The sequence below is a fragment of the Nilaparvata lugens genome, chromosome 11 (genome assembly GCF_014356525.2).
Source record: "Nilaparvata lugens isolate BPH chromosome 11, ASM1435652v1, whole genome shotgun sequence".
Classification (NCBI taxonomy): domain Eukaryota; kingdom Metazoa; phylum Arthropoda; class Insecta; order Hemiptera; family Delphacidae; genus Nilaparvata; species Nilaparvata lugens.
Window position 1 is genome coordinate 44,124,772 of NC_052514.1, and position 26,761 is coordinate 44,151,532.

The window sequence follows — 26,761 nt, forward strand, 5'->3', positions numbered from 1 at the left end:
TACTCAATCAGCAAGTAAACTAAATGTGTAGTTGAGAAGTTGATATTGTGGTAATTATTCATATTGAATGAAAAAGACTAAGAAATTGTCAAAAAACCACTGATTTATTGATAATATTGGAAAGACCGGTTTCGGTTATTACTTGAATTACTTAAATCTCTTAAGAGATTGACAATGGTGTAATAACCAAAACCGGTCTTTCCAATATTATCAATAAATCAGTGGTTTTTTGACAATTTCTTAGTCTTTTTCATTCAAGTAAACTAAAATTGAAATGAGAAATACATTGAAGGTATTTAAGAACGGAGTTCTTATAATGTAATGTATCTAAATGACTCAAGTCTCAAGTAAATCTTTTAGCAAGAACAATAATTTACAAAATAGCCGATTTTTTATAATTGAAACAAAAAGCCAAAATACAGGGAAGAGGTAAATAACAACAATCGTACTGTTCATTTTAGTTTATTAAATTATGAATGGTTTTTAACAAAAGAGCTCTCTGACTGATGGGAATTCACAAAGATGTCAACAACGTTAATTTCTCATTGAGTTGCAGCTGCGTTTTGGTGAGTTGACATAGGGTCATAACCATCAGTAGATCCTGAAACAGAAAAACAAATACAATTTATTACAAATATCGTTTTTAAAAAACAATTTTCTACGTTTAGTCATATTGAGAATGGAAAGTTTCATCCATTTAAAAACATTCATCTATTCACAAACTTTTATCCATCATTCATAAAACATATTAAACATAACTGTTACAACAGTAAAAAATCTGGTAAGGTACACTCACACAACTTTCATTGCTAATTGATCTATAAGCCTCATTCTTAAAAGAGGATAATTTCGGGGAATAACATTATGCCGATTGGCGGCTAAATAATTAAAACTATGATTATACTATTGTTATTGTTTTCAGAGTACATTTTCCTTTGTTTGAATTATGAATTTTGAGGATTTTTTAAAAGTTGTCAAAACAGCTGTTCTACAAATAAAATATTGACATGTTGTGTTCTTTTGAATTAACTGCTCTACCTACCTACCTCACGCACGAGAAGGAGGTTACAAAGTAAATTTCTCAGGGATGGGGTGGACCCCCTGTTAGTTTCCCAGGGAGGAGACTCATGCCAGTTAATAGAGCTGATAAATAACTATACAGGGTATGAATTTGAAAAAAAATCGGTCAAGTCATTTTTGAGAAAATCGTGATAGAAATTTAACAAAATTCGTTCTTCTCAAGAATATTACGGAGCTCCTGCAATTTTCCCAGAAATGAGACTCATGTCAGTTGATAGGGCTTATAAATAGCTATCTAGGGTATAAATTTGAAGAAAATCGTTAGAGTCGTTTTCGAGAAAACCGTGAAAAATATGGTTTTCAGCCATTATCCGCCATTTTGAATTGAATTTTATTGAATTTCTTATTGTCAGATACTCATGGTATAAGGACCTTAAGTTTAAAATTTCAAGTCAATCGGTTAATTAGGAATGGAGTTATCGTGATCACAGACACACACAGACCAACACCCAAAAATCATGTTTTTGGACTCAGGGAACCTTGAAACGTATAGAAAACATGAAATTAGGGTATCTTAAATTTTTTTGGAAAGCAATACTTTCCTTACCTATGGTATAGGGCAAGGAAAGAAAAAATATATGACAGAGAAAAAGAGCTGAATTTAGAGGTGAATAAACTGAAACATGATGTTACTTTACTTACAATATTAACAAACATAACAACTTTAGGGATAATGTAAACAAACATGTGCATGTGAGAGCATATTCTGAAGCAGCAAAACCGATCTACAGCAACAATCTGCACATTGTTGTCATATACTGCTGAATAATGGAGATCCTTATTCAGTGTTAATTTATAAATTGGCCACCACTTGCTAGAACCTTATTCTACAGAGCCACAGCTAAGGCCGCAATTGAAAGAAATAACAGTCGAATCTTTGTGATTTCTTCAAAAATTGCTAATTCCGACGGCTGTGGCTCGGTATAATACGTCTCTTAAGAAGCGATTGCACTATCGAACTACGCAGCTATAGTAAGGCCTACGCTATAATGGCAGTGAAGAAAGATAGGAGAACAACATTGCCAACGTTGCCTTGCCACTGCCTTCTATAGAGGATAGCTAATACTGTTATATCACATGTGATATTAGCTGTTCATTCTTGTTTAAAACAATTAATTCTATTGCAGCATGAAAATATATTTTTCAATGATTGATTAATACATTTTTATAACTGAGAATATTTCTACATTGTTATAACCCGATCCGGCTACGTTGTGGAGCTAGAAAAGGATAGCGATACCTGTTTTGTCAAATGATAGACAATGATAGCAACACCAATGTTAGTCAAATACTGACATTATAACGTGGACCTCACTATAGCAGCCCCGGGTACAGTGAAGGTAGATATTTCTAACTTGACCACAGTTAGAGTTTGTTTGCACTATTGAAATCGAAGTTCATAGAAAGAGGTCTAGACACCAATATTGAATATGGAGCGGGCATAGTTATTTATATATTTATAGTAATCATTTTCTACAAATTATGAATGATTGGGAAATGAATAACAGGATTGAAGGCCAAAACTGTTCCTTCCCCAAATTTTGATAGAAATTGTCCAAAAATAGGTTATGTTATTCACTTCATAAGTTTTGTTCAATTCTGAGCCCAAAATCATATTATATTAAGCTAGCGATTTCTGTATATTTCTATATATTTTCATATCTGGTTATTCATGTTCAACGGATCTCCAAAACGGCTCTAACGATTATCACGAAATTTGGAACATAGCAGGTTTATGATATAAAAATTCGATTGCACTTAGTCTCATCCCTGGAAAAACTCGCTGAAGGACATGAAAAGGATAATAATTATTTATCCTTGGGAAAAACAGAAATATCTGTTCTATTTTTTGTTTTGAAGCATCTAAATTTGGAAATTTACTTTGTAAACATATTAGTGGTCTGAAAATTTTGCGAAGTGAAGAGCTACAATACTTAACCTATTTCGGACTATGTGTAACCATATCTAAATTGGGGAGAGGAATAGCACAAGGTTACCTTATTTTTCCTCTCCCTATCATTTATATGATGATGTATACTTATTATATCAATCAATAAAGAATTTCAATAAAGAATTTCGTCATCTGTCGATAACAGAAGATGCGTGTGTGGGAGAGATACAGAATTATATTCAGCTCTGTAATCAATCAGCTTACCTCAAGAGAAATATTAATCTAGAAATTTTAATCGACTTGATCAAAATAATCTGATTATTTGTTGACATGACATGGTATATCATTCTAAATTAGAGTATATCATAATTAATAATTATTTTACAGTTTTAAGTGATTAGTGAGTGTCATTTTTTTATTCAATTTGGTTTGTAAACAATCTAAATTGGTACTTTTATGTTTGGATTGGAAATTGGACCTGAATTCAAGTGTATGGAACATAACCTACTTTTTGGACTAATTATAGTGTATGAATAAAAATTCGGAGAAGAAACAGTTTTTGGCTTTGCATATTAGTCCTTCCCCAATCATTTTAAATATTTGTGTTTTGTTTATCAATATTTATTTATTTAGCGTATGGCAGTATACACAACACATTTATGATCACAAAATTCGAAAAAAAGAAAACAATAGAAAATTCATATATAAAACGAATGAAAATATCTTAGTCACTTTTGACCTGGAAATTAGAGGCATGCTTCCAGGGTATTTAAGTAGGCTATTGATGCTGGTTTAGCCACCAGGAAATCTTCATGTGCACCCGTGTATGCTGATCTGGGACACTCCTCCACAATGTGTCTCATAGTCTGGACTGCTCCACACTCACAGAAAGGGGAGTCAGCCTTCCCCCACTTATGCATCAGATAGGCACATCTACCATGATGAGTTCGTACCCTATTCAATGCCGACCATGTTTTACGAGGCAAATCGAAGCCTGGTGGCCTTTTGGCTACAAATGGGATGTCAATGTTCTGCTTTGCTGTCCACGCTTGTTGCCAGGCCTCAGTTAAACGGAAACCTGTATCTAAGGCTGTAATTACCGTCCTAACCGGTGGCTTACGAGATTGCAGACGGCTCTGATTGGCATCTTGTATATCCTCATGTATTGGCAGGCTTCGATTTTCCTGTATCTTCTTGTACTCTCTAGTGAGGGCATTCATGCGTCGAAGATTTGGGGGTGGGATGTGACTCAACACCGGGAGCCATTCCACAGGGGTAGATTTCAGAACACCACCTATCATTCTCATTGAGTTATTTAGCTGAACATCAACCCTATGAACATGAGAGCTATTCATCCAGACTGGAGCACAGTACTCAGCAGCTGAAAAGACAAGGCTTAGGGCTGTAGAGCGTAATGTAGATGCTGAAGCTCCCCATGTTTATCAATAAATAAATAACGAGCGAAGCTCGGTACCCCGATATTATATATTAACTAGGAATTTAGAATTTAGATAAGTTGAATAGGTATCAAATCGAATAACGATATTTCACTGCATCAACAATGATAACTGGAAAATACTGTATTGATTGAAACTTTTTTGGAAACTTGAAAAGAAACTCAAACTTACTTTTAATATTAAAGCTATTATGTCGGCAAATTTTAAAGACAAATCAAAATTCTATTGTAAACTAGCTTGAATATGGTCGTTTTGTAATGGATCGTGTCTCAACCTCTTTATATAGATCTTGATCTAGCTAAGCAACAGTTGCTTATATGATAGTTACAGTACCATCATTAACTACTTAATGACCGACCTTGATGTTAGAGTTGAACATGTCCTGGAACTGTTGATGTGTCATGTTGGGCACACTGTGCACCATATCGAGCAGGGCTCTCCCGACAGTGTTGTCAGGTTGTGCATGGCCTGCCAGAACATCGTCCACATAGGCCAGCACCGAGTCTAGGAGGCCACTCAGCTTCTTCGCCGCCTCTGCGATCTGAGCCAGGTCGTTCATCGGCTCCACGGTCTTCTTCTGTGTGTCCACTGTTTTCTGGCACAGTCGGACTGCAAATAGACAGAACAATTCAAATTTATGCTATTGTTCCAACATTACAGAAAATGTAAAATGAAATCAAATACAAACAAGTCAAGTTAGTAACAGTATTGACTGAACAAATATCTTAAATTTTTTTGGAAAGCAATACTTTCCTTACCTATGGTATAGGGCAAGGAAAGAAAAAATATATGACAGAGAAAAAGAGCTGAATTTAGAGGTGAATAAACTGAAACATGATGTTACTTTACTTACAATATTAACAAACATAACAACTTTAGGGATAATGTAAACAAACATGTGCATGTGAGAGCATATTCTGAAGCAGCAAAACCGATCTACAGCAACAATCTGCACATTGTTGTCATATACTGCTGAATAATGGAGATCCTTATTCAGTGTTAATTTATAAATTGGCCACCACTTGCTAGAACCTTATTCTACAGAGCCACAGCTAAGGCCGCAATTGAAAGAAATAACAGTCGAATCTTTGTGATTTCTTCAAAAATTGCTAATTCCGACGGCTGTGGCTCGGTATAATACGTCTCTTAAGAAGCGATTGCACTATCGAACTACGCAGCTATAGTAAGGCCTACGCTATAATGGCAGTGAAGAAAGATAGGAGAACAACATTGCCAACGTTGCCTTGCCACTGCCTTCTATAGAGGATAGCTAATACTGTTATATCACATGTGATATTAGCTGTTCATTCTTGTTTAAAACAATTAATTCTATTGCAGCATGAAAATATATTTTTCAATGATTGATTAATACATTTTTATAACTGAGAATATTTCTACATTGTTATAACCCGATCCGGCTACGTTGTGGAGCTAGAAAAGGATAGCGATACCTGTTTTGTCAAATGATAGACAATGATAGCAACACCAATGTTAGTCAAATACTGACATTATAACGTGGACCTCACTATAGCAGCCCCGGGTACAGTGAAGGTAGATATTTCTAACTTGACCACAGTTAGAGTTTGTTTGCACTATTGAAATCGAAGTTCATAGAAAGAGGTCTAGACACCAATATTGAATATGGAGCGGGCATAGTTATTTATATATTTATAGTAATCATTTTCTACAAATTATGAATGATTGGGAAATGAATAACAGGATTGAAGGCCAAAACTGTTCCTTCCCCAAATTTTGATAGAAATTGTCCAAAAATAGGTTATGTTATTCACTTCATAAGTTTTGTTCAATTCTGAGCCCAAAATCATATTATATTAAGCTAGCGATTTCTGTATATTTCTATATATTTTCATATCTGGTTATTCATGTTCAACGGATCTCCAAAACGGCTCTAACGATTATCACGAATTTGGAACATAGCAGGTTTATGATATAAAAATTCGATTGCACTTAGTCTCATCCCTGGAAAAACTCGCTGAAGGACATGAAAAGGATAATAATTATTTATCCTTGGGAAAAACAGAAATATCTGTTCTATTTTTTGTTTTGAAGCATCTAAATTTGGAAATTTACTTTGTAAACATATTAGTGGTCTGAAAATTTTGCGAAGTGAAGAGCTACAATACTTAACCTATTTCGGACTATGTGTAACCATATCTAAATTGGGGAGAGGAATAGCACAAGGTTACCTTATTTTTCCTCTCCCTATCATTTATATGATGATGTATACTTATTATATCAATCAATAAGAATTTCAATAAAGAATTTCGTCATCTGTCGATAACAGAAGATGCGTGTGTGGGAGAGATACAGAATTATATTCAGCTCTGTAATCAATCAGCTTACCTCAAGAGAAATATTAATCTAGAAATTTTAATCGACTTGATCAAAATAATCTGATTATTTGTTGACATGACATGGTATATCATTCTAAATTAGAGTATATCATAATTAATAATTATTTTACAGTTTTAAGTGATTAGTGAGTGTCATTTTTTTATTCAATTTGGTTTGTAAACAATCTAAATTGGTACTTTTATGTTTGGATTGGAAATTGGACCTGAATTCAAGTGTATGGAACATAACCTACTTTTTGGACTAATTATAGTGTATGAATAAAAATTCGGAGAAGAAACAGTTTTTGGCTTTGCATATTAGTCCTTCCCCAATCATTTTAAATATTTGTGTTTTGTTTATCAATATTTATTTATTTAGCGTATGGCAGTATACACAACACATTTATGATCACAAAATTCGAAAAAAAGAAAACAATAGAAAATTCATATATAAAACGAATGAAAATATCTTAGTCACTTTTGACCTGGAAATTAGAGGCATGCTTCCAGGGTATTTAAGTAGGCTATTGATGCTGGTTTAGCCACCAGGAAATCTTCATGTGCACCCGTGTATGCTGATCTGGGACACTCCTCCACAATGTGTCTCATAGTCTGGACTGCTCCACACTCACAGAAAGGGGAGTCAGCCTTCCCCCACTTATGCATCAGATAGGCACATCTACCATGATGAGTTCGTACCCTATTCAATGCCGACCATGTTTTACGAGGCAAATCGAAGCCTGGTGGCCTTTTGGCTACAAATGGGATGTCAATGTTCTGCTTTGCTGTCCACGCTTGTTGCCAGGCCTCAGTTAAACGGAAACCTGTATCTAAGGCTGTAATTACCGTCCTAACCGGTGGCTTACGAGATTGCAGACGGCTCTGATTGGCATCTTGTATATCCTCATGTATTGGCAGGCTTCGATTTTCCTGTATCTTCTTGTACTCTCTAGTGAGGGCATTCATGCGTCGAAGATTTGGGGGTGGGATGTGACTCAACACCGGGAGCCATTCCACAGGGGTAGATTTCAGAACACCACCTATCATTCTCATTGAGTTATTTAGCTGAACATCAACCCTATGAACATGAGAGCTATTCATCCAGACTGGAGCACAGTACTCAGCAGCTGAAAAGACAAGGCTTAGGGCTGTAGAGCGTAATGTAGATGCTGAAGCTCCCCATGTTTATCAATAAATAAATAACGAGCGAAGCTCGGTACCCCGATATTATATATTAACTAGGAATTTAGAATTTAGATAAGTTGAATAGGTATCAAATCGAATAACGATATTTCACTGCATCAACAATGATAACTGGAAAATACTGTATTGATTGAAACTTTTTTGGAAACTTGAAAAGAAACTCAAACTTACTTTTAATATTAAAGCTATTATGTCGGCAAATTTTAAAGACAAATCAAAATTCTATTGTAAACTAGCTTGAATATGGTCGTTTTGTAATGGATCGTGTCTCAACCTCTTTATATAGATCTTGATCTAGCTAAGCAACAGTTGCTTATATGATAGTTACAGTACCATCATTAACTACTTAATGACCGACCTTGATGTTAGAGTTGAACATGTCCTGGAACTGTTGATGTGTCATGTTGGGCACACTGTGCACCATATCGAGCAGGGCTCTCCCGACAGTGTTGTCAGGTTGTGCATGGCCTGCCAGAACATCGTCCACATAGGCCAGCACCGAGTCTAGGAGGCCACTCAGCTTCTTCGCCGCCTCTGCGATCTGAGCCAGGTCGTTCATCGGCTCCACGGTCTTCTTCTGTGTGTCCACTGTTTTCTGGCACAGTCGGACTGCAAATAGACAGAACAATTCAAATTTATGCTATTGTTCCAACATTACAGAAAATGTAAAATGAAATCAAATACAAACAAGTCAAGTTAGTAACAGTATTGACTGAACAAATATCTTAAATTCATGAACAATTCGTTTTTATTGTAAGGAAATTATGTCAACAAGTAGAGCTTTCATATTAAAAAAATATCACAATTTCTTAAAACATTTGGTAACTTATTGAAAAGCCTAATGTCATATTCTATAAACCCATTTAAAGTGTGAGAATAATTACACTGACTAATTTTTAGTACCGAAACCGAAGTATATAGTATAATGAGTATGAACAGAGCCAACGGAACTGGAACACAAGGCAAGTTTTTCTTAATGCATAGAATACATTCAAAAGCATGGAAAGCAGGCAAAGTCAATATTTTCAATTGCTGAAATAGTTATTTGTGCAACTATTGCGCAAAGTGACAGTTTGCTGCATCGAAAGAAACGTTTACGCCCGAGCCGTAGGCGAGGGCGGAATGGTTTCTTGAGTGCAGCAAACTAACTTTGCGCACGTATTTCACATTAAATTTTTCCTACAGTTACCATTGAATATGAAAAGTGGGTAATTATGGGTAAAATTGCCTGAATAATGTATGTGTGTTTGAATGGCGGGGGGCAGCTGTGTGGTGTGTGCTGTGATGGCACTGTGCTGTCGTTGTCCTTGGTTATAATATATACTTAATAATTAGCGCGTTGTGCTTCGTTGCACCTCTGCTCACTATAGCAGCCCACTCACTGTTACCAACTTAATTTTGATTTTGCTGCACTGGTGCTCCATATAACCTACTAACTATTTTGCATTGTCATGCTGCAAATCTGGAGTACGCAAAGTACTCACTTTGCGCACTAGTGCGGAAAAGTGATTCTTTGCAGCCTGCAATCAGTGCACAAATGGTCACTTTTCAGGGTATCTGTAGGAAAAAGTGGTTTACAATGTGCCTGGCTATGAACATGAGCAATTATCCTTGCAGCTCTTTTCTGCGAAATAAACAACCCTTTACATAAGTGTCATTGCCCTATGCAACAATGCCAATGCCGTACGGCTGGCTAGGCTGTACAAAGGCTAAAAATTAACTTTATACTGGTGATATTTTCAAAGTTTTTCGATTTGTATATCATCCAGCTATCAAAATGAAAAGTTTTCTCAGAAAAACATTTTTTTCCCGATCATTACTTTTTGAGATATGAGCGTCTAAAGTTTAAATTTTTGGGACAACATTTCAAATTCGGTAGGAGAAATCCATGAGATTTTCAGGATTAATTCTTCATGTTATTGTTGATTGAATGAAAGAAAAATTTCTGAAAATATCAAATTTTGAAAAAGTTATTCAATTTACTAAAAATGACCAAAAATAGCTTTTAGTTGAGTTATTTTTCGTAAATTGAATAACTTTTTCAAAAATTAACTTTATACTGGTTAAGTTTAAATTTTTGGGAAAGAACATTTCAAATTCGGTAAGAGATAAATCCATGAGATTTACAGAATTAATTCTTCATTTTATTGTTGATTGAATGAAAGAAAAATTTCTGAAAATATCAATTTACTAAAAATGACCAAAAATAGCTTTTAGTTGAGCTATTTTTCGTAAATTGAATAACTTTTTCAAAAATTGATATTTTCAGAAAATTTTTCTTTTATTCAATCAAAAATTCCATGAAGAATTCATCCTGTAAATCTCATGGATTTATCTCTTACTGAATTTGAAATATTCTGTCCCATAAATTTAAACTTTAGGCGCTCATATCTCAAAAAGTAATGATAGCGGAAAAATGTTTCCTGAGAAAAATTTTTCATTTTGATAGCTTGATAATATATACAAATCGATAAACTTTGAAAAAAGTTACCAGTAGAAATTTTATTTTTAGCCTTTGCACAGCCTCAACAGTAGGATATGAATGATTCACATGTCGTTATGAGCTCCTCACCCCTCACTCATACATGGTTGTTTGGTGTGCATTATCCCTCAGGTTACTTCTGCTTCTAACTGCTTAGTGATGAAATGTTTCACCAGTATTAAACCTATGTAATTTTTCTAATAAAGCTGATCGTTTTATAAATGTAAAGGCTTGAGAGTGACATAATTTCAAGATTTTTAAAATGGGACCGAAAGCTTATACGAATTGATTCTCCTATAATCTCTCTCAATGACCACTTCTGCAATCTAAATACCAACACGACGCAGCTTGAATTTCCCCCAATACCATATGTTAGAGGGGAGTGAAACAAAGCGAAGTAAACACTTCTAAGAGCCCTAAGGTCCAGAGGTGTTTGTAAATTTCTCACAACAAAAATTGCTGAGTTGAGTTTTTTAAGGTCTTCGTGGTGCTGTTTCTATGGAAGGTTAGATTAGATTAGAGTTCTTTATTTATGTATGTTACAATATTTACTGGCTTATACCCTAATTTACATAAAATGACGGTAATGCTAATTATTCACGAATTTTACAAAGTATAAAAAACTAATCAATGAGAATAAAGATTGAATGCAATTAGAATAACGATAATATAATATTGTGGTGTAACTTCATAAATCGGCGGTGTTTCAACAATATAATATTGTGATGTAACTTCGTAAATCGGCTGTGTTTCAACAACATAATATTGTGATGTAGCTTCATAAATCGGCGATGTTTCAACAATATAATATTGTGGTGTAACTTCATAAATCAGCGGTGTTGCAACAACATAATATTGTGATGTAACTTCATAAATCGGCGATGTTTCAACAATATAATATTGTGGTGTAACTTCATAAATCAGCGGTGTTGCAACAACATAATATTGTGATGTAACTTCATAAATCGGCGGTGTTTCAACAATATAATATTGTAATGTAACTTCATAAATCGGCGGTGCTTCAACAAAAAATTGCCGATTCTCTGAAAAGGATATAAAATAATAGCCTTCCCATCAACACACGACCGGGACAAGAGCCTATTACAAAGGTCAGAGCCTATTACAATTCCCAGCACTATAATATTATTCAAGGATACTATTTTGTAATATTTGACATTCAAGTTTACCCTCTCTCGTTGTTCAGAACGGCATTTCTTTAGTTTTACTAGTACTCATAATAAAATTGTTAGCAGATAACCATTTTTCTAGTTTAATAAGGGCAGTATGTTCATGGCGCTCAAGTCTGTACCCAGCTATAAATGAAGACATGAAAGAGGTGAAGAAGAAGATAAAACAACAAGATTGTGGTAAGGAACACTTATGAGCAGTGACTGTTGTTCTTTCCATCATTTTCTTGAATAGTGTTTAATTCAGTTGGATAAATTAAAGGCATTTCAAAGTTTTACGTACAGCGTTCAATTCAATGGAGTAATGAATGAAAGCCACTTGCAAGTTAGTGTACTCACTTCCGACAATCTCCGGCTCATAGCTGACAATCTCGACCTGGATGGGCGTGAACATACTGCCCGAGGTGCCACCAGGGACCCCGAGGGGCACATTGAGATAGGCCTTGATGCCCATATGCGCGCCCTGCAGTGTCGTGTCGACCGTCATGTGGACTGGGTTGACGCACTCGCGCGAGTAGTAGTCGTGAATGACGCACGAGTATGACGTCACCTCGTTGCCGGTCGCCCACCACCCAACTATTAACTCCTGCTTGTTCACCTTCTGGTTCATCTCGTACAGGTCCTTGGCATAGTTCAGTTCGGCTTCCACCTGGAACATCATACAAATTCATTCATTTACTCACCATTCATCAATAAGGAAAGGAGCTGTCTAATACATGAAATGAATACGAAATACATTTTTGACGCATGAACTACTGAGCTGAATAACTTAAAATCTATATCTATAGTATATAATATAAAGTAAGGAATTGTTAGCTGAATAAAGAATTATAAGAATGTCAGCTGTGCTTTTCTGGCTCTGAATTTTGTAAAATTACGCAACAATTTCTCTATGAAATATATTTATATTATATAAAATGCTTAATAAACTTTATGGATCCAAACTGACAATCTACAGAAAACTAAACACAAGACATAGCCTACTTGAGAAGTATTTTTAAATCATCATAGCTTACCATTTCTTCAAATTCTTTATGTGGAACACAAAAGCAGTTGGTCACTTCAACGATTCCTTTATCTGCACTCCCTGTAACAAATAGGAAAATTATATTGATATTGTATCTTAAATAATAATGAGATAATTGAAGGGCAATTTAAACTTATCAGGTGTCAAACTTGCAAAACTGTAGAAACCAATATGGAACGTAAAAGACATTGGATATGTTTTTTGGATATCTTACAAAAGAATAATGAATAAATTACTATGAGGAAGATTAGTGGGACATTGAGACCAACAGAGACTGAGTGGTTGCCTGTGCTTAGTAACATCATGCCTCCAGATCTCAGAAGGTTGGAGAAGAAGAAAAAGTTCATTTCCCAGTTACAACACATTCATGAGGATCTCCCAGTCTCTAGAGATTTGGCTAACCCTCCACCAAGGCGCCTCAAGTCAAGAAGATACTTGAGACTTGATGAGCAGGAGGAAATTAGAAGTGCAAGGGAGTTATGGAGACTGAGATGGTTGCAGGGAGAGGTCAGGAACAAAGGCCTTGTGGATGACCCTAATAACATTGTTCCTGGCACCCAGCTGAGATGTAGAGAGTGGTGTGGCCTTAACCGGTTCAGGACGCAGGTGGGAAGGTGTGCTGAGCTGATGACAGCATGGGGATACACATCTGATCCTCTGTGCCAATGTGGACAAATCCAATCAATGAACCACCTAATATCTGAGTGTCCACAACACTCCTATCATGGAGGGCTGTCGGCCCTCCATGATGCTGGAGAAGATGCGTGTCAGTGGCTCCAGAACATTCTAAATTCTATTGGTATTTGAAATATTAAGTGTAAAATTATGTTTTTTTTCTAATTTTGGCCTATGTATGCATATGCATATATATATATATATATATATATATATATATATATATATATATATATATATATATATATATATATATATATATGAATAAATTAATTTATTTCCTCCACAAATTACATAACATATAAGTAGAAATTGAATAGTATTTTGGAAATTATATCGATCACGTTTCCAGTAGTGTGATCAGATAGACGAAAACATTAACAAGGTAAAAAATTATGAAATATAATAAATAATATGAATAAAAAAAGAACTAGTATAAAGTATGAATTAAAAGATTTGAGTTTCAATGCAAAGATTACAACATTGCTGTGATTCTTTTTATTTTGAGAATCCTGAAGGTACAATTCCTTAGCATAGCAGCGACTCGAGACGCGTGGTTAGAGCCGCCGCTAGATCACATAGGCCCGGTTGCACAACAGCCGGTTAAATATTAACCGTGATTAATTCCGCGAGAACCAATCAGAGAAACCGTCTTTTCAAAAACGCCTTCTCTGATTGGTTCTCGTGAAATTAATCACGGTTAAAATTTAACCGGCTCTTGTGCAACCGGGCCTTAGTCTTGATTTCACTGCCATCTGAACTGTTACAGTTTTCTGAATGTGTTTTGATTTTTTGATATCATCGATCCAAAAATTGTGGGTAATGGATGAAGCTGAAGGTATTAACAGTATTAGTCAATAATTTCTTCAAATTCGATGACTTATTGGACTTTTATGTTGTATGAAATTTATAGCGGCAGATGATTGTTATTAAAATTAATATTGCTTTTACGATTTATATCTAATAAATCGTTGAACCTAATGATATTATAGGTTATGATACTTACTTGATACTTGTATGTACTGTAAACAAGTATATATACTGTACTCTAGTCGCGGCGGCTCTACTTAATACATGATACTTGAATATTATGATACTCTAAACATGCGTCTCAAGGCGTCTAAGGAATTGTACCTTCAGGATTCTCAAGATAGAAAGATTCAAAGCAATGTTTTAATCTTTTTTGTGGAACTCACAACTTTTAATTCTTACTTTATAACATACTAGTTCTTTTTGCACCTCAACTAATAGGAACCTAAAAGTCATATAGATATGTGATAACTTTATCAAAGATTTGATTCTCCGTAAGACCCTTGTAAACAATCATATATTTAATTTACACAAGAGAATGGAGATGCATAGCTGACAATAGTTATTTCACAACTATGATTGTGGTAGACCTTAGAGAAGGAATTCAAGACATATAAGTAAAGTATAACCTCACTTTTTTGAACTGTTTCCTGTGCTTTAACGCACAAACTAGATATTTATAAATCCATACAGCTTAAAATCTTGATGATAATCTCAAAATCAGTTATGAATTGAGAAGATTATAACTGTAGGCATTAAAATTGAAGTAAAATATGATAAAGTATGGTATTATAACCTACCCAACAGTGTACCAACAACTCTGTCTGCCTCAGCATTTCTCCTTTCGTAGGCATCTACAATTTGAAAAAGCACCACTGGATGAACTTTTACTACTAAATTAAGCGACATTTTGCAATAAATTGATAACAGGTGGATTAATTTCAAAGACAGGAGAATAAATTCGACAACGTGAACAATTCACATCGACAGCATCACAGGCAAAATCGCACACACTCACACAACAAACTAGATAACTTCTCACTGCTATAGTAATCATGTAGTAGTTTCTCGTTCTTTTTACAAAAATTATAATATGTAAATTTGTTAAAATTTGATGGAAAATTGGCTATATGATGCTAAAAATATTTAAAAAATTTCTTCAAATATGGTTTTATTAGTATGAACGATTTTAAGATAGGAAATTAACATTACATTCCAAGGGAACATGAGTATTATTGAGATATTCTCTAAATGAACCACAAAAAAAGTTTATATCAAAGAAATTGATTTATTCACGCTGAAAAAATAAGTACTTGGTAATAAATTTTAGAGAATTAAATTCATTTAAATTGTGGTAACATTGATTTTCGTAATGTCTACCAAAAATAACAATAATCATGGTTCTTGTTCTGTCCGCTATTACCTCCTTTGCTAGAACGTATATTATCTGCAATGCAGAACGGGAGACACAATATAGGCAGATGGAAAAATTAGATAAAACTTGATACTCATCCTTTACAAGGTTGGTGATATTTATAAAATTAAAATTAAATATCATAATTTTACCGCCACTTACACCAATGAACATAGCCGGTATTCAAAGTTCAAACTCTTATTTGAAAATTGTGAATAATATTTCACTTTCTGTACGTGATTTTGACCTTAATTATTGCATTCCTACAATGAAACTTATAGCTCTTACATTGTTTATTTCTTTTGTCAGATTGTCATTATTTGTTATGTCAGGAATTTCTTATATTTAAGTAAAGAAACTACCTATCAACTCAGTATGTACTAAGTACTGTACTGTAGTACCTGCTATAACTTTGCAAAGTATGCTGTGACCTTTTTCATGAATGAAAACTTCACTAATACACGTTCAGTTGAAATAAATAATAATACTTCTGTCTCAATTAATTGTTATTCATAATATAAACTGAGGTAAGAGCTCATAAATAGTAATTAATTGAAATACCTTAGACCTAACCTCAAATAGGTCATTAGGACACCTTTGCTGTATTTTACCATTACTGTAATTAATTAGTTTATGCATAATTGTTTGTTATATTTTGAGTTGAAGATGTTCATTCTACTTTCATAGTTTTGGGAAATATTTTTAAATTTAATGAAACTGTATTATTTTGTATTTGCTGTGCTTTAGTTCATACTAGCAGGTAACCCATGCTCTACAAGGGTCTAATTGGTGTTACTAAAATCTTCAATAATTTAAAATGTGCCTATAATCATCCTCGGTATATTGAGAATCGATATGCACAGTTTCAAGCTCATCAGTCCAGTAGTTCAGATGTGATGAAGCGTCATTCGTGAATTTCCTATCTAGTAAGTGTGTAGGCAATTCTTTCCCTTATTATATTACAAAAGATTTCTGTCTTAGACTGCGAACTCTGCTAGGGCAGTCATATTATACAGCAGGTGACCAGTCGACTCTCCCGCGTATGCTTCCTGCTACTCAATATGAGGTATCTTAACTGAGAGGTATTTTGTGATGATATTTCACGCTCTCTTCTATTGCCAAATCATCTATGGTTTGCTCTTATCGGCAAATCCTGTGGGACCTCTCAGCAGAAGCTGCTGATGTCTTAAGGGTGCAAAAGAGTGATATGAAAATCATAATGCCGCAGCGACATGTTGGCCCTTGATACTTCTGTAATCTTCACCAGCAGCCAGGGCTGCGGGAATCGTCAAATTGGCCCAATGAAGGCCAATGTTGACCAGCGCCAGTGTCTCATCAGCATTAAATCCTCTTGTGCTTAGTGTATGTCAAGAGGACATCATTCTCTGGCTGCCCGTACTCTCTACCACAACACCAGTCACCGTGAGCTGTTGGATGTCCCCAGGAGACTCAATTGAGTGATACTATCTCCGACCCTAATATTTTGTACAATAAGTTTCACACAATGGTAATCTTATATTTTGAACAATCTTTCCCGCGAAAACCTCATACAAAAGAAAGATTACTCAACTGTGATAAGGGATGGATTACATCTGGAATACGTAGATCATGTGCCAGGGCCAGGGAGCTACACATGCAAGGCAGATCACGTGACTGCTCTGAATTCAGAGAATATGTGAAACAGTATAAAAAAATATTGAACAGATGTATTAGACAGGCGAAAATAATATACAACAGCAATAGAATAAAAAATTCTGACAATAAGACAAAAATGGCGTGGAAAATTGTTAAGCAAGAAACAGGCATAAACACTAAAGAATTGAATCTATCTAAAGTATTTGAAAAAACTCCTATAGAAACCACACTGAACTCATTCAACAACTTCTTTGCTAATATTTGCCAAACACTCAATCTAAATATCAACATGCATGCAGCTCTTGATTATTGTAGAAAGCAACCAGAAACAAATAATATTCTCATTTCATTTAATCCAGTCACAGAGCATGAAATAATTAATCTAATGAAAAAATGAAGGCATCAAAGGCACCTGGATGGGATGAGTTCCCTCCTTTCCTCTTAAAGAAATGTATTGTAAACTTGGCTAAACCCTTAACCTTCCTAGTCAACCAGTCTTTTAGATATGGAGTGTTTCCCGATCTCTTAAAGTACAGCAGTGTGCTACCCTTTCTGAAAAAGGGAGACCCACAGGACTTTGGAAATTTTCGACCCATAGCAATACTATCTGTATTTTCAAAAGTATATGAAATGGCGGTCGCAAGCAGGTTGACTGCTCATCTTGAAAATAATGGATTATTTAATGAGAATCAGTTCGGTTTCCGTAGGAGCAAGGACATTGTAGGTGCAATTTATGAATTTGTCAGGGTTATGTCGCATGCGATTGACAGGTCGCAACATGCTGCTAGCATCTTCTGTGACCTGTCAAAAGCTTTTGATTGTGTGAATCACGAGATATTACTGAAAAAGTTAAGCTATTATGGAATACATGGCACCGCTCTAAAATGGTTCAGCTCATACCTTTATAACAGGCAACAATGTGTGAGAGATAAATTGTCCGCTAAATCTTCTTCATATGCTTTAGTCCCAAATGGAGTCCCTCAAGGATCCGTACTAGGACCTTTGCTTTTCTTAGTATATATTAATGATCTGACAAGTGCTGCACCTGATATAAGATTAATTATGTATGCAGATGACACAACTGCTCTGGCAACAAGCCCCGATCACATCACTCTTGCAAGTAAATTGAAGAGTGCACTGTCAGCAATGTCAAAGTGGTTTGAAGCAAACGGTCTATCGTTAAACTATAATAAAAGCCATCTTATTCAATTTAGCTCTGCTCGTAATCAAACAGCAGTGAACAGAGTACATCTTCCAATAATTGAAGACAGTGTTGAAGTGTCCTCTTCAACAAAATTCCTGGGACTTATAATAGATCAGAGTTTTACTTGGAAGGAGCATATTCAGGTCCTTGCAAAAAAACTAAATCAAGCTTATTTTGTAATTCTCACCCTCTCTCACTCACTAGACAAAAGCACCCTATTGGCCGTCTACTACGCATATGTCTACTCATATCTAAGCTATGGAACCATTTTCTGGGGAAATTCTGTTGATAGCGGTAAAATTTTTATAATCCAGAAAAAAATAATAAGAGTCATTTGTGGATTGAGATCAAGAGATTCTTGCAAAGCATTCTTCAAAAACCTAAACATTCTAACGCTACCATCTATTTATATCTATCAATTGTTGGTTTTTGTTAAACAGAATTTAGATAAATTTCAATTTTGCACAGATAATCACGGGTATAATACACGCAATAGTAGTCTCATTGCTTTTCCAGTACATAGACACACAGCTCTAGAAAAAACTCCATTCTACTCTGGAATACGTTATTTTAATAAATTACCTGCAGCCATCAGAAATCTAGATTCAATAAACAAATTCAAACTAACAGTCAGAAAAATGCTAGTAGAGAAAGCCCTATACTCTGCTGCCGAATTTTAATTTGTGAAAAGGGGCTGTAGAGTGTAACTTAACTTTTTGTGACTTTCATTTCCATGTGAATTTGATGAGATACATCATAGAGTGTATTTATTTATTTTACTTTTAAGAAGTTAGAACTAAGTCTTTTAGATATAATTTTGTTCTAGTATTGACATGTCACCAGTCAAATGAGTGTTACTCAAAAATTGATGTAATGTGACGATAAATAAATGAATGAATGAATGAATGACAACTTCACCAATCACAGGATCTCTATTTTGAAATTGCCTTCTGGAAAACAAACTGCCTCCTGGTGTGAAACTGTTGGTTGAGGTCCCCTCCAAGAGAACCGTCAGAAAGCTGCTGTGACAACGCATATTCTAGTGTGAATATATCTACAGATGGAAATTACTGAGATATTGCATAATTATTCCTATTAATTCATTAGCATTTGGAAAAATGCTATATCTCAATAATTTCCATAGTATAAAATGAGCGCTGCTATCCAGAGATTATTAGTTTGGTGTAAGGGTAAGCATTCCTGACTAGCAATCAGGAGGTACCGGGTTCGATTCCCGGGCTGACAATTAATTTTTAATAGTAGCGCTCATCGAATTTCCATCTAGCTCTACCCTGATGTCAATATTTGCAGTAGAAGAATACTTAGGGGTGATTTACAGCATTTAATTTGAATTTCCGTTTAATAATAATTATGAATATATTTATGGGTGATGATTGAAGTTTTATTAAAAATGGTCACTGTTTTTGGATCTGACATCTAAATAGTTGCGTGATTTAGTGATTTGAGTTGCGTAATAGTGAGGTCCACGTTATAATGGCAGTGGAGAAAGCTAGGAGAAAAACGTTGCCGATCCTCTGTCTTGTCAGTGCTTTCTATAGGCGGTAGCTGGTACAGGTTTATTGATGTAATATTAACTGCTCTCGTTAATAATCAATTATATTTTGCTAAGCAAGAAATTATATTTTTCAATAATTTTATAATGAATTTTCATAATAAATATGAAATATTTTGTTAATTATTAATTCTACATTGTTAAAAGACTATCTGGCAACAGAGTAAAGCGGGAAAGAGATAGCGCTATCCGCTTTGTTGAATAATAAATTATAGCTGAGAATATTTCTACATTGATAAAATCCGATCTGGCTACGTTGTGGAGCTAGAAAAGGATAGCGCTACCTGCTTTGTCAAACGATAGACAAGGATAGCAATACCATTGCTAATCAAACACTGCCATTATAACGTGGACCTCAATTTATAATCGAAATGCGGCTTAAGTGTAAATACAACCAAACTGACAAACGTTTTGAACATTTTCTGAGTGGGACCAAGCTTTTGTATTTTATATATTCTATAATATATTATGATAAAGGTGATAAATATTATGATAAATCCACACAAGTGTGGATTATGGATGAAGCAGGAGTTATTATAAGGTGTTTGGTTGTTATTCATTGAAGTTTTTTCAGTTACCTCATTGATAGTTTGACACCTTGTGGGACCAAACTCCTCAATTACAGCAGAATAAATTGATGAAAGTGGAAATATTAATAATTTTTTTTTTAGAGAAACGATGGATCCATCCATGAGTTGGAGCAATATGTCGACAACGGCTTCGTCGTCGGACGGGGAAACCGAATCGACCTGTTCGGATGACTCCGATGAGGCTGATCGAATGGAGGAGGCCCTCCTGGGCAATTCCACCATTCTACTACCTCAAGGTCTTTGCGAGTCCCCGGAAGTATTCAAACAGCTGTTATCTCCAGAGTTATGGGAGAGCTTATCAGATGAACACAGAAAACATTTGAAGGTAAGAACTTATCGACATCGGTTATAAAACATTCAAATTGAAAAAAAATCTGGTGTGGTACACTCACACAACTTTCCTTGCTCATTGAACTGTAAGCCTCATTCTTAAACGAGAATAATTTAGGTGAATAACATAATGACAATTGTCGGCAACATATTATTTGAAACTACTGTATTATCAGACTACTGTATATGTGTATAAATATAATTGTTTTCAGAGTACTTTTTCCTAAAGTGTAAATTGTGAAATTCGATGATTTTTTTAAGAGTCGTCAAAACAGCTGTTCTACAGATGAAATATCTCGTCTAAGTTATGTGTTATCTTTATAAACTGCTCTACCTACCTACCTCATGCACGAGAAGGAGGTTATCAAGTCCATTTCTCAAGGATGGGGTGGACCCCAATTAGTTTCCCAGGAAGGAGACTCATGCCAGTTGATAGAGCTGATAAATAACTATACAGGGTATGATTTTGAAAAAAATCGGTCATGTCATTTTTGAGAAAATTTTGAAAAATTTGAAGAAAATCGTTAGAGCCGTTTTCGTGAAAATAGTGAAAATCATGGTTCTTTAGTGATTAGGCCTATTCGCCATTTTTCTCAAGAATATTACGGAGCTCCTGCAATTTTCCCAGAAGTGAGACTCATGTCAGTTGATAGGGCTTATAAATAGCTATCCATGGTATAAATTTGAAGAAAATCTTTAGAGCAGTTTTTGAGAAAACCATGAAAAACATGTTTTTTTTAGTAATCATCTGCCATTTTTTCCGCCATCTTGAATTGAATTTCTTATTGTCGGATCCTCATGGTAAGGTTTCCTTACCTATGGTAATAGGGCAAGGAAAGTAATAAAACGCAAGTAGATGTTTCTGCGGCAGACCTGTTAAATGTATTTGAGAGAAAGATTTTGCAAAGAATATATGGACCAAATGCAGAGATAGCAACACTCTATAGAGAACCCCCACTATCGGCCCACATAAGTTTGATGCGGCTCCGATGGGCAGCACATTTGCATCAGATGCTAAATATACGTGTGGCCAAAAACATGATTTATATGTTTAAGTGATGAATTTTCTTTCAAATGTATTATATTCCATTATCATTACCAATTTACAAGTTAGTTATTTCTTACACTTGCACAAGTTGGGTACTTTTTTGAAATCTTATTTTGTGGAAATAAATATATTACATCTATTCATATCATTTTTCCATGATTCCAGACTTTTCTACCGCATTTTCCTGAGAACGATGAAATGGAAAAAGAAGTTACCTGCCAAAGACTGTTTAACAGAGAAAACTTTAAGTTTGGGAGTCCCCTGGTGGATTTTCACCGCAACCTTCAGGCCGGATATTTTAGACCCGACATTTGTCAAATGCGCACTCTTTTGAAGAAAGTGCAACATCGTCAGTACAAGTAAGTCCAAATATTAGATATATTGTAAAGTAATCAAAAACATAAGAAAGGAGAAATTACGTTCTATAGTCCTATAGTTCGTTCTCTGTCCTGAAGAGATAGTCAGAGCTAGGTAGAGAGAGAAATAAACTAAACGCGATAATCAAGCACTGTTCTGCTATTCAAACCAATCAGACATAGCTCATTTCGACACTTGAGAATGGGAGAAATGTTCAGTAATAGTTGTGTTTTTTATAAAAATATAGCAAAGGTAATATAATTTACAAATGGAAATTACTGAGATATTGCAATTATTCAAATGCTAATGAATTAATTATTATTATTAAACGAAAATCCAAATTGAATGCTGTAATTCACCCCGAAGACTTCTGCTACTGCAAATATTGACAACAGGGTAAACAGCTAGATGGAAGTTCGATGAGCGCTACTATTCAAAAATGAAGAGAAATGATTAGGGAGAGGAAAAATAAGGTTACCTTGTGCTATTCCTCTCCCAAATTTATATAAGGTTACACATAGTCAGAAATAGGTTGTCTTTAAGATCTCAACTTCACAAAATATTTCCTGTATCTGTGGGAATCATCCTACAAACTGCATTTTTCTCCAAATTGTTGTGTGTTGGACAATAGTAGCGTCGCTACCGCTTTATACACTGAGGAAGATCCTACAGTGAGGTCCACGTTATAATGGCAGTAGTCTATTAACATTGGTGTTGATATCCTTGTATATCATTCGACAAAGCATATAGCGCTATCCTCTTCTAGTTACACAACGTTGTAAGATCATTTTTCAACAATATAATTAACAAAATATTCAATATTAATCATGAAAATTAATTTAATCGTTGAAAAATATACTTTCTTGACGCATAAAATAGAGTTTATTATTTCAAACAAAAATGAACAGTTCTGTTAATATTACATCAGATATACGGAGAATACATCAGATATCATTACACCGGTATCAGGTATCTTCTATAGAAGGAAGTGGCAAAGCAGAGAATCGGCAACGCTGTTCTTCTATCTTTCTCCACTGTCATTATAACATGATGCAAAAGCACAACTTTTAAAAGTAGGCTTCCTCTTTAATTTTCTTCCTCAAACAAAGATGAACAGTTAATCACATCAGACAGGCATCAGCTTTCTTTTATAGAAGGCAGTGGCAAGGTAGAGAATCGGCAACGCTAACGTGAACCTCACTATAGTATTGTTTATTGTTTTTGAAGGGACGGATTCAAGGATTCAAAGTTTCAAAGAACCCCACACGTCAACCGAAACTTATTGTGTTCCCAAGTAGTATGTTAGTTGCGCAAACCAATACCTGTGTCCTTTACAAGAACCAGAAGTTTTTCTCTATACTATCATTCCATTCATCACCTGGTTGCAATCCTTGACGCAATCCAGTGTGATATGCTTGGCAGTCTCTCCAGACTGATTAGTCCTCGTGACCTACGTGAGTTCTACTCCTGGCCTTCTTTGTAGGTCCTTCCACTGAGGAAGGGGTGACCAAGTTGCCTCTAGGGCGCTCGGCCACCCTTGACTCAGCCTCTTGACCCACATTTGTGCCTGGTTTTTCACCCATCACTGGTCTCTTGGGTTTTTTCTTTTTGCCCCTCCGAAACTTCGCAGGGTCAAAAGCCTCACCTCTCCCAAGAAGTTTTGCCTAAATGGCCGCCCTTCTTTGAGCAGTGGTGAGTTTTAGCCTTTCCACCCACAAACTCGTGACCTACGTGAGTTCCACTCCTGGCCTTTTTTATAGGTCATTCCGCTGAGAGAGGGAACGCCAAACTGCCTCTAGGGCGCCCGGCGCCCGGCCACCCTCGACTCAGCCTCTTGACTCCCACTTGTGTCTGGAGTTTCACTCATCTCTGGTCTCTTGGGTTTTCTTTTTGCCCCTCCGAAACTGCCCTGATGGGGCAGATCCCGTGGGTTTGAAGGCAAGGCATTTTCTGGAGTTGCCATGAGGTCCATTTTAGTCGCCTCCTACGACAAGCATGGATGAATTCTGGTTTTCAACACATTCTTGAGTACGATGATCGACTCAAAGCTCCCCCAACCCACAGGGGACATAGTATAATATGATTCTCTTCATTAGAAAACTCATGGAAAGACTGTTTGTTGTATGTGTGGGAATCCTCATTTTAACTGAAATTTCCTTCTCAATTTTTGTTTATTAGACAACAACAGCGTCGCTACCACTTTCGCACGCTGAGGAAGATCCTAGTGTCGCGACACAAGTTGCTGGAGAGTGTGTCGAAGGGTGGCAACCTCGGGCAACCTATGTTGCGCAACTCGGATTGCAAAGTGTTGCTTGGCGCATCGCAACAGCGGGCGAGTGCCGTGGAGCAGCGGGTCAAGAGACGCTACTTCCAGGAGTTGAACGCCGTCAGGGAGGAGGTGGGAGAGGTGGGACTCAGCTCTGACGATGAGAACTACCCAGGTAATTATTTTTTCCTACAGATACCCTGAAAAGTGACCATTTGTGCACTGATTGCAGGCTGCAAAGAATCACTTTTCCGCACTAGTGCGCAAAGTGAGTACTTTGCGTACTCCAGATTTGCAGCATGACAACGCAAAATAGTTAGTAGGTTATATGGAGCACCAGTGCAGCAAAATCAAAATGAAGTTGGTAACAGTGAGTGGGCTGCTATAGTGAGCAGAGGTGCAACGAAGCACAACGCGCTAATTATTAAGTAGATATTATAACCAAGGACAACGACAGCACAGTGCCACCACAGCACACACCACACACCACACAGCCGCCTCGCCATTCAAACACACATACATTATTCAGGCAATTTTACTCATAATTACCCACTTTTCATATTCAATGGTAACTGTAGGAAAAATTTAATGTGAAATACGTGCGCAAAGTTCGTTTGCTGCACTCAAGAAACCATTCCGCCCTCGCCTACGGCTCGGGCGTAAACGTTTCTTTCGGTGCAGCAAACTGTCACTTTGCGCACTAGTTGCACAAATAACTAATTTATACATTGTTACATACAATATCATTCTCAACTATGAATGATTGGGAAAGGAACAACAGGCTTAATGCCCAAAACTGTTCCTTTCCCAAATTTAGATAGAAATTGTCCAAAAATAGGTTATGTTTACACTTCATGATTTTTGTCAAATTTTGAGTCTAAAATATTTATAAACTAGGAAATTAGAATTTAGAAAAGTTGAAAACCAAACTAAATAAGAATACTTCACTAAATCATCACTGAAAACTGAAAAATACTGTATTAATAATTGAAAATTTTAAAACTTGAAAAGAAACTCAAACTTACTCCTAAAACAACAGCTTATTTTTTTATTTATCTATTCATATTATATCACACTATTGCCTGTTCGCTAGCAGCACGTAGGTGGAGGGGATTTATAAAACGTCGGAAGCGCGCATGGCGACATTTTTTCTAATTCAGCCTAGTTCGCCAATCAGGCCACAATTTAACACAGGGATGATAGGGATTATAGTTGCATTAAAAACTCAAAATAGTTTTCCTTTATAATAAATGGAAACAACCTACACAATGAAATATATATTTTTTTGTCATAATCATTCAATCTCAGCTGTTTTCCATGGATGAAATCATTCCGGTAAACAGCTGTATGCAGAACAAATAAACATATGATTCTCATTACAGTATACTCTACTGTAATGGAACCATTATGTTTTCTCTACAGTCGAGTATGTTTCCTAGTTCTGAAATAGGAACAGCAAAACTGCTACAAAAAGCCACCTTCAGCACTCCAGGTGGAAGTTTTGTCAACATTCACAAAATTCCTGATTCTGAATTTGCAAACTAGGTTATGTTTATAGTTTTTTTTTCTAATTATCAATAAATCAGTGGTTTTTTGACAATTTCTTAGTCTTTTTCATTCATTATGTTTATAGAATGCATGTAGTAGGTACAAGCTGGTAATGCTTTCTATTTCTCAATTATTCTTCTTTAGATTATTATGACAAAAATAGTGTACGTTACTTGGATGTGAATGTCTTTTGCAGTGCTTGAATGAAATTCTAGTCTCGGCTGACGCCTCGACTAGAAACATCATTCTCGCCTGCAAAAGGCCCCTTCCCGTCCTTGTGACGTAAGATACTATTACCATATTAAATTTTTACAACATTTAATTTTATTCTTCAATTAATTTATTGATATTCCTTTTGTCCACAACTGCTTGGGAATTTTTATGATGTACTTATTGTATGAATGAATGATTAAATAAAAATAAATCTGCTTGAAGATAAGCAATTTGTTTTAAATTATTGAAAACTTCAATGTCCTCCCAATCAGCCAGTACATTCTCTTGAATAGTTTGATTTCAAGTTTTTCTATTTTCCTCTTTACATGCTCCTTCCATTATTTAAGCTTGGCATCTAGCGTCATGCCTAGATATTCTACAGTGTTGAAGTAGGGTACATTATTCCACTTTGCTTAT

The 26,761-nt window shown here is 35.5% G+C and overlaps 2 protein-coding genes across 2 annotated transcripts in view; one reads left to right on the forward strand and one right to left on the reverse strand.

The window, feature by feature from the left end:
* Positions 1-446: 446 nt before the first annotated feature.
* On the reverse strand, positions 447-15,612 carry LOC111058868 (eukaryotic translation initiation factor 3 subunit F). Its single transcript, XM_039438518.1, has 5 exons — positions 14,967-15,612; positions 12,671-12,741; positions 11,994-12,303; positions 8,344-8,594; positions 447-601 (listed from the first exon to the last, which is right to left on the reverse strand). The coding sequence occupies exons 1-5, from the start codon at positions 15,073-15,075 to the stop codon at positions 515-517; spliced, it is 828 nt and encodes a 275-aa protein (XP_039294452.1). The 5' UTR covers positions 15,076-15,612; the 3' UTR covers positions 447-514.
* The window catches only part of LOC111051701, a 79,027-nt gene continuing 67,818 nt past the window's right edge, over positions 15,553-26,761 (forward strand). The window contains 4 exon segments of the mRNA XM_039438519.1: positions 15,553-15,688; positions 20,664-20,907; positions 22,126-22,319; positions 24,496-24,758. Coding sequence (XP_039294453.1) covers positions 20,671-20,907; positions 22,126-22,319; positions 24,496-24,758 — 694 coding nt within the window. The 5' untranslated portion in view covers positions 15,553-15,688; positions 20,664-20,670.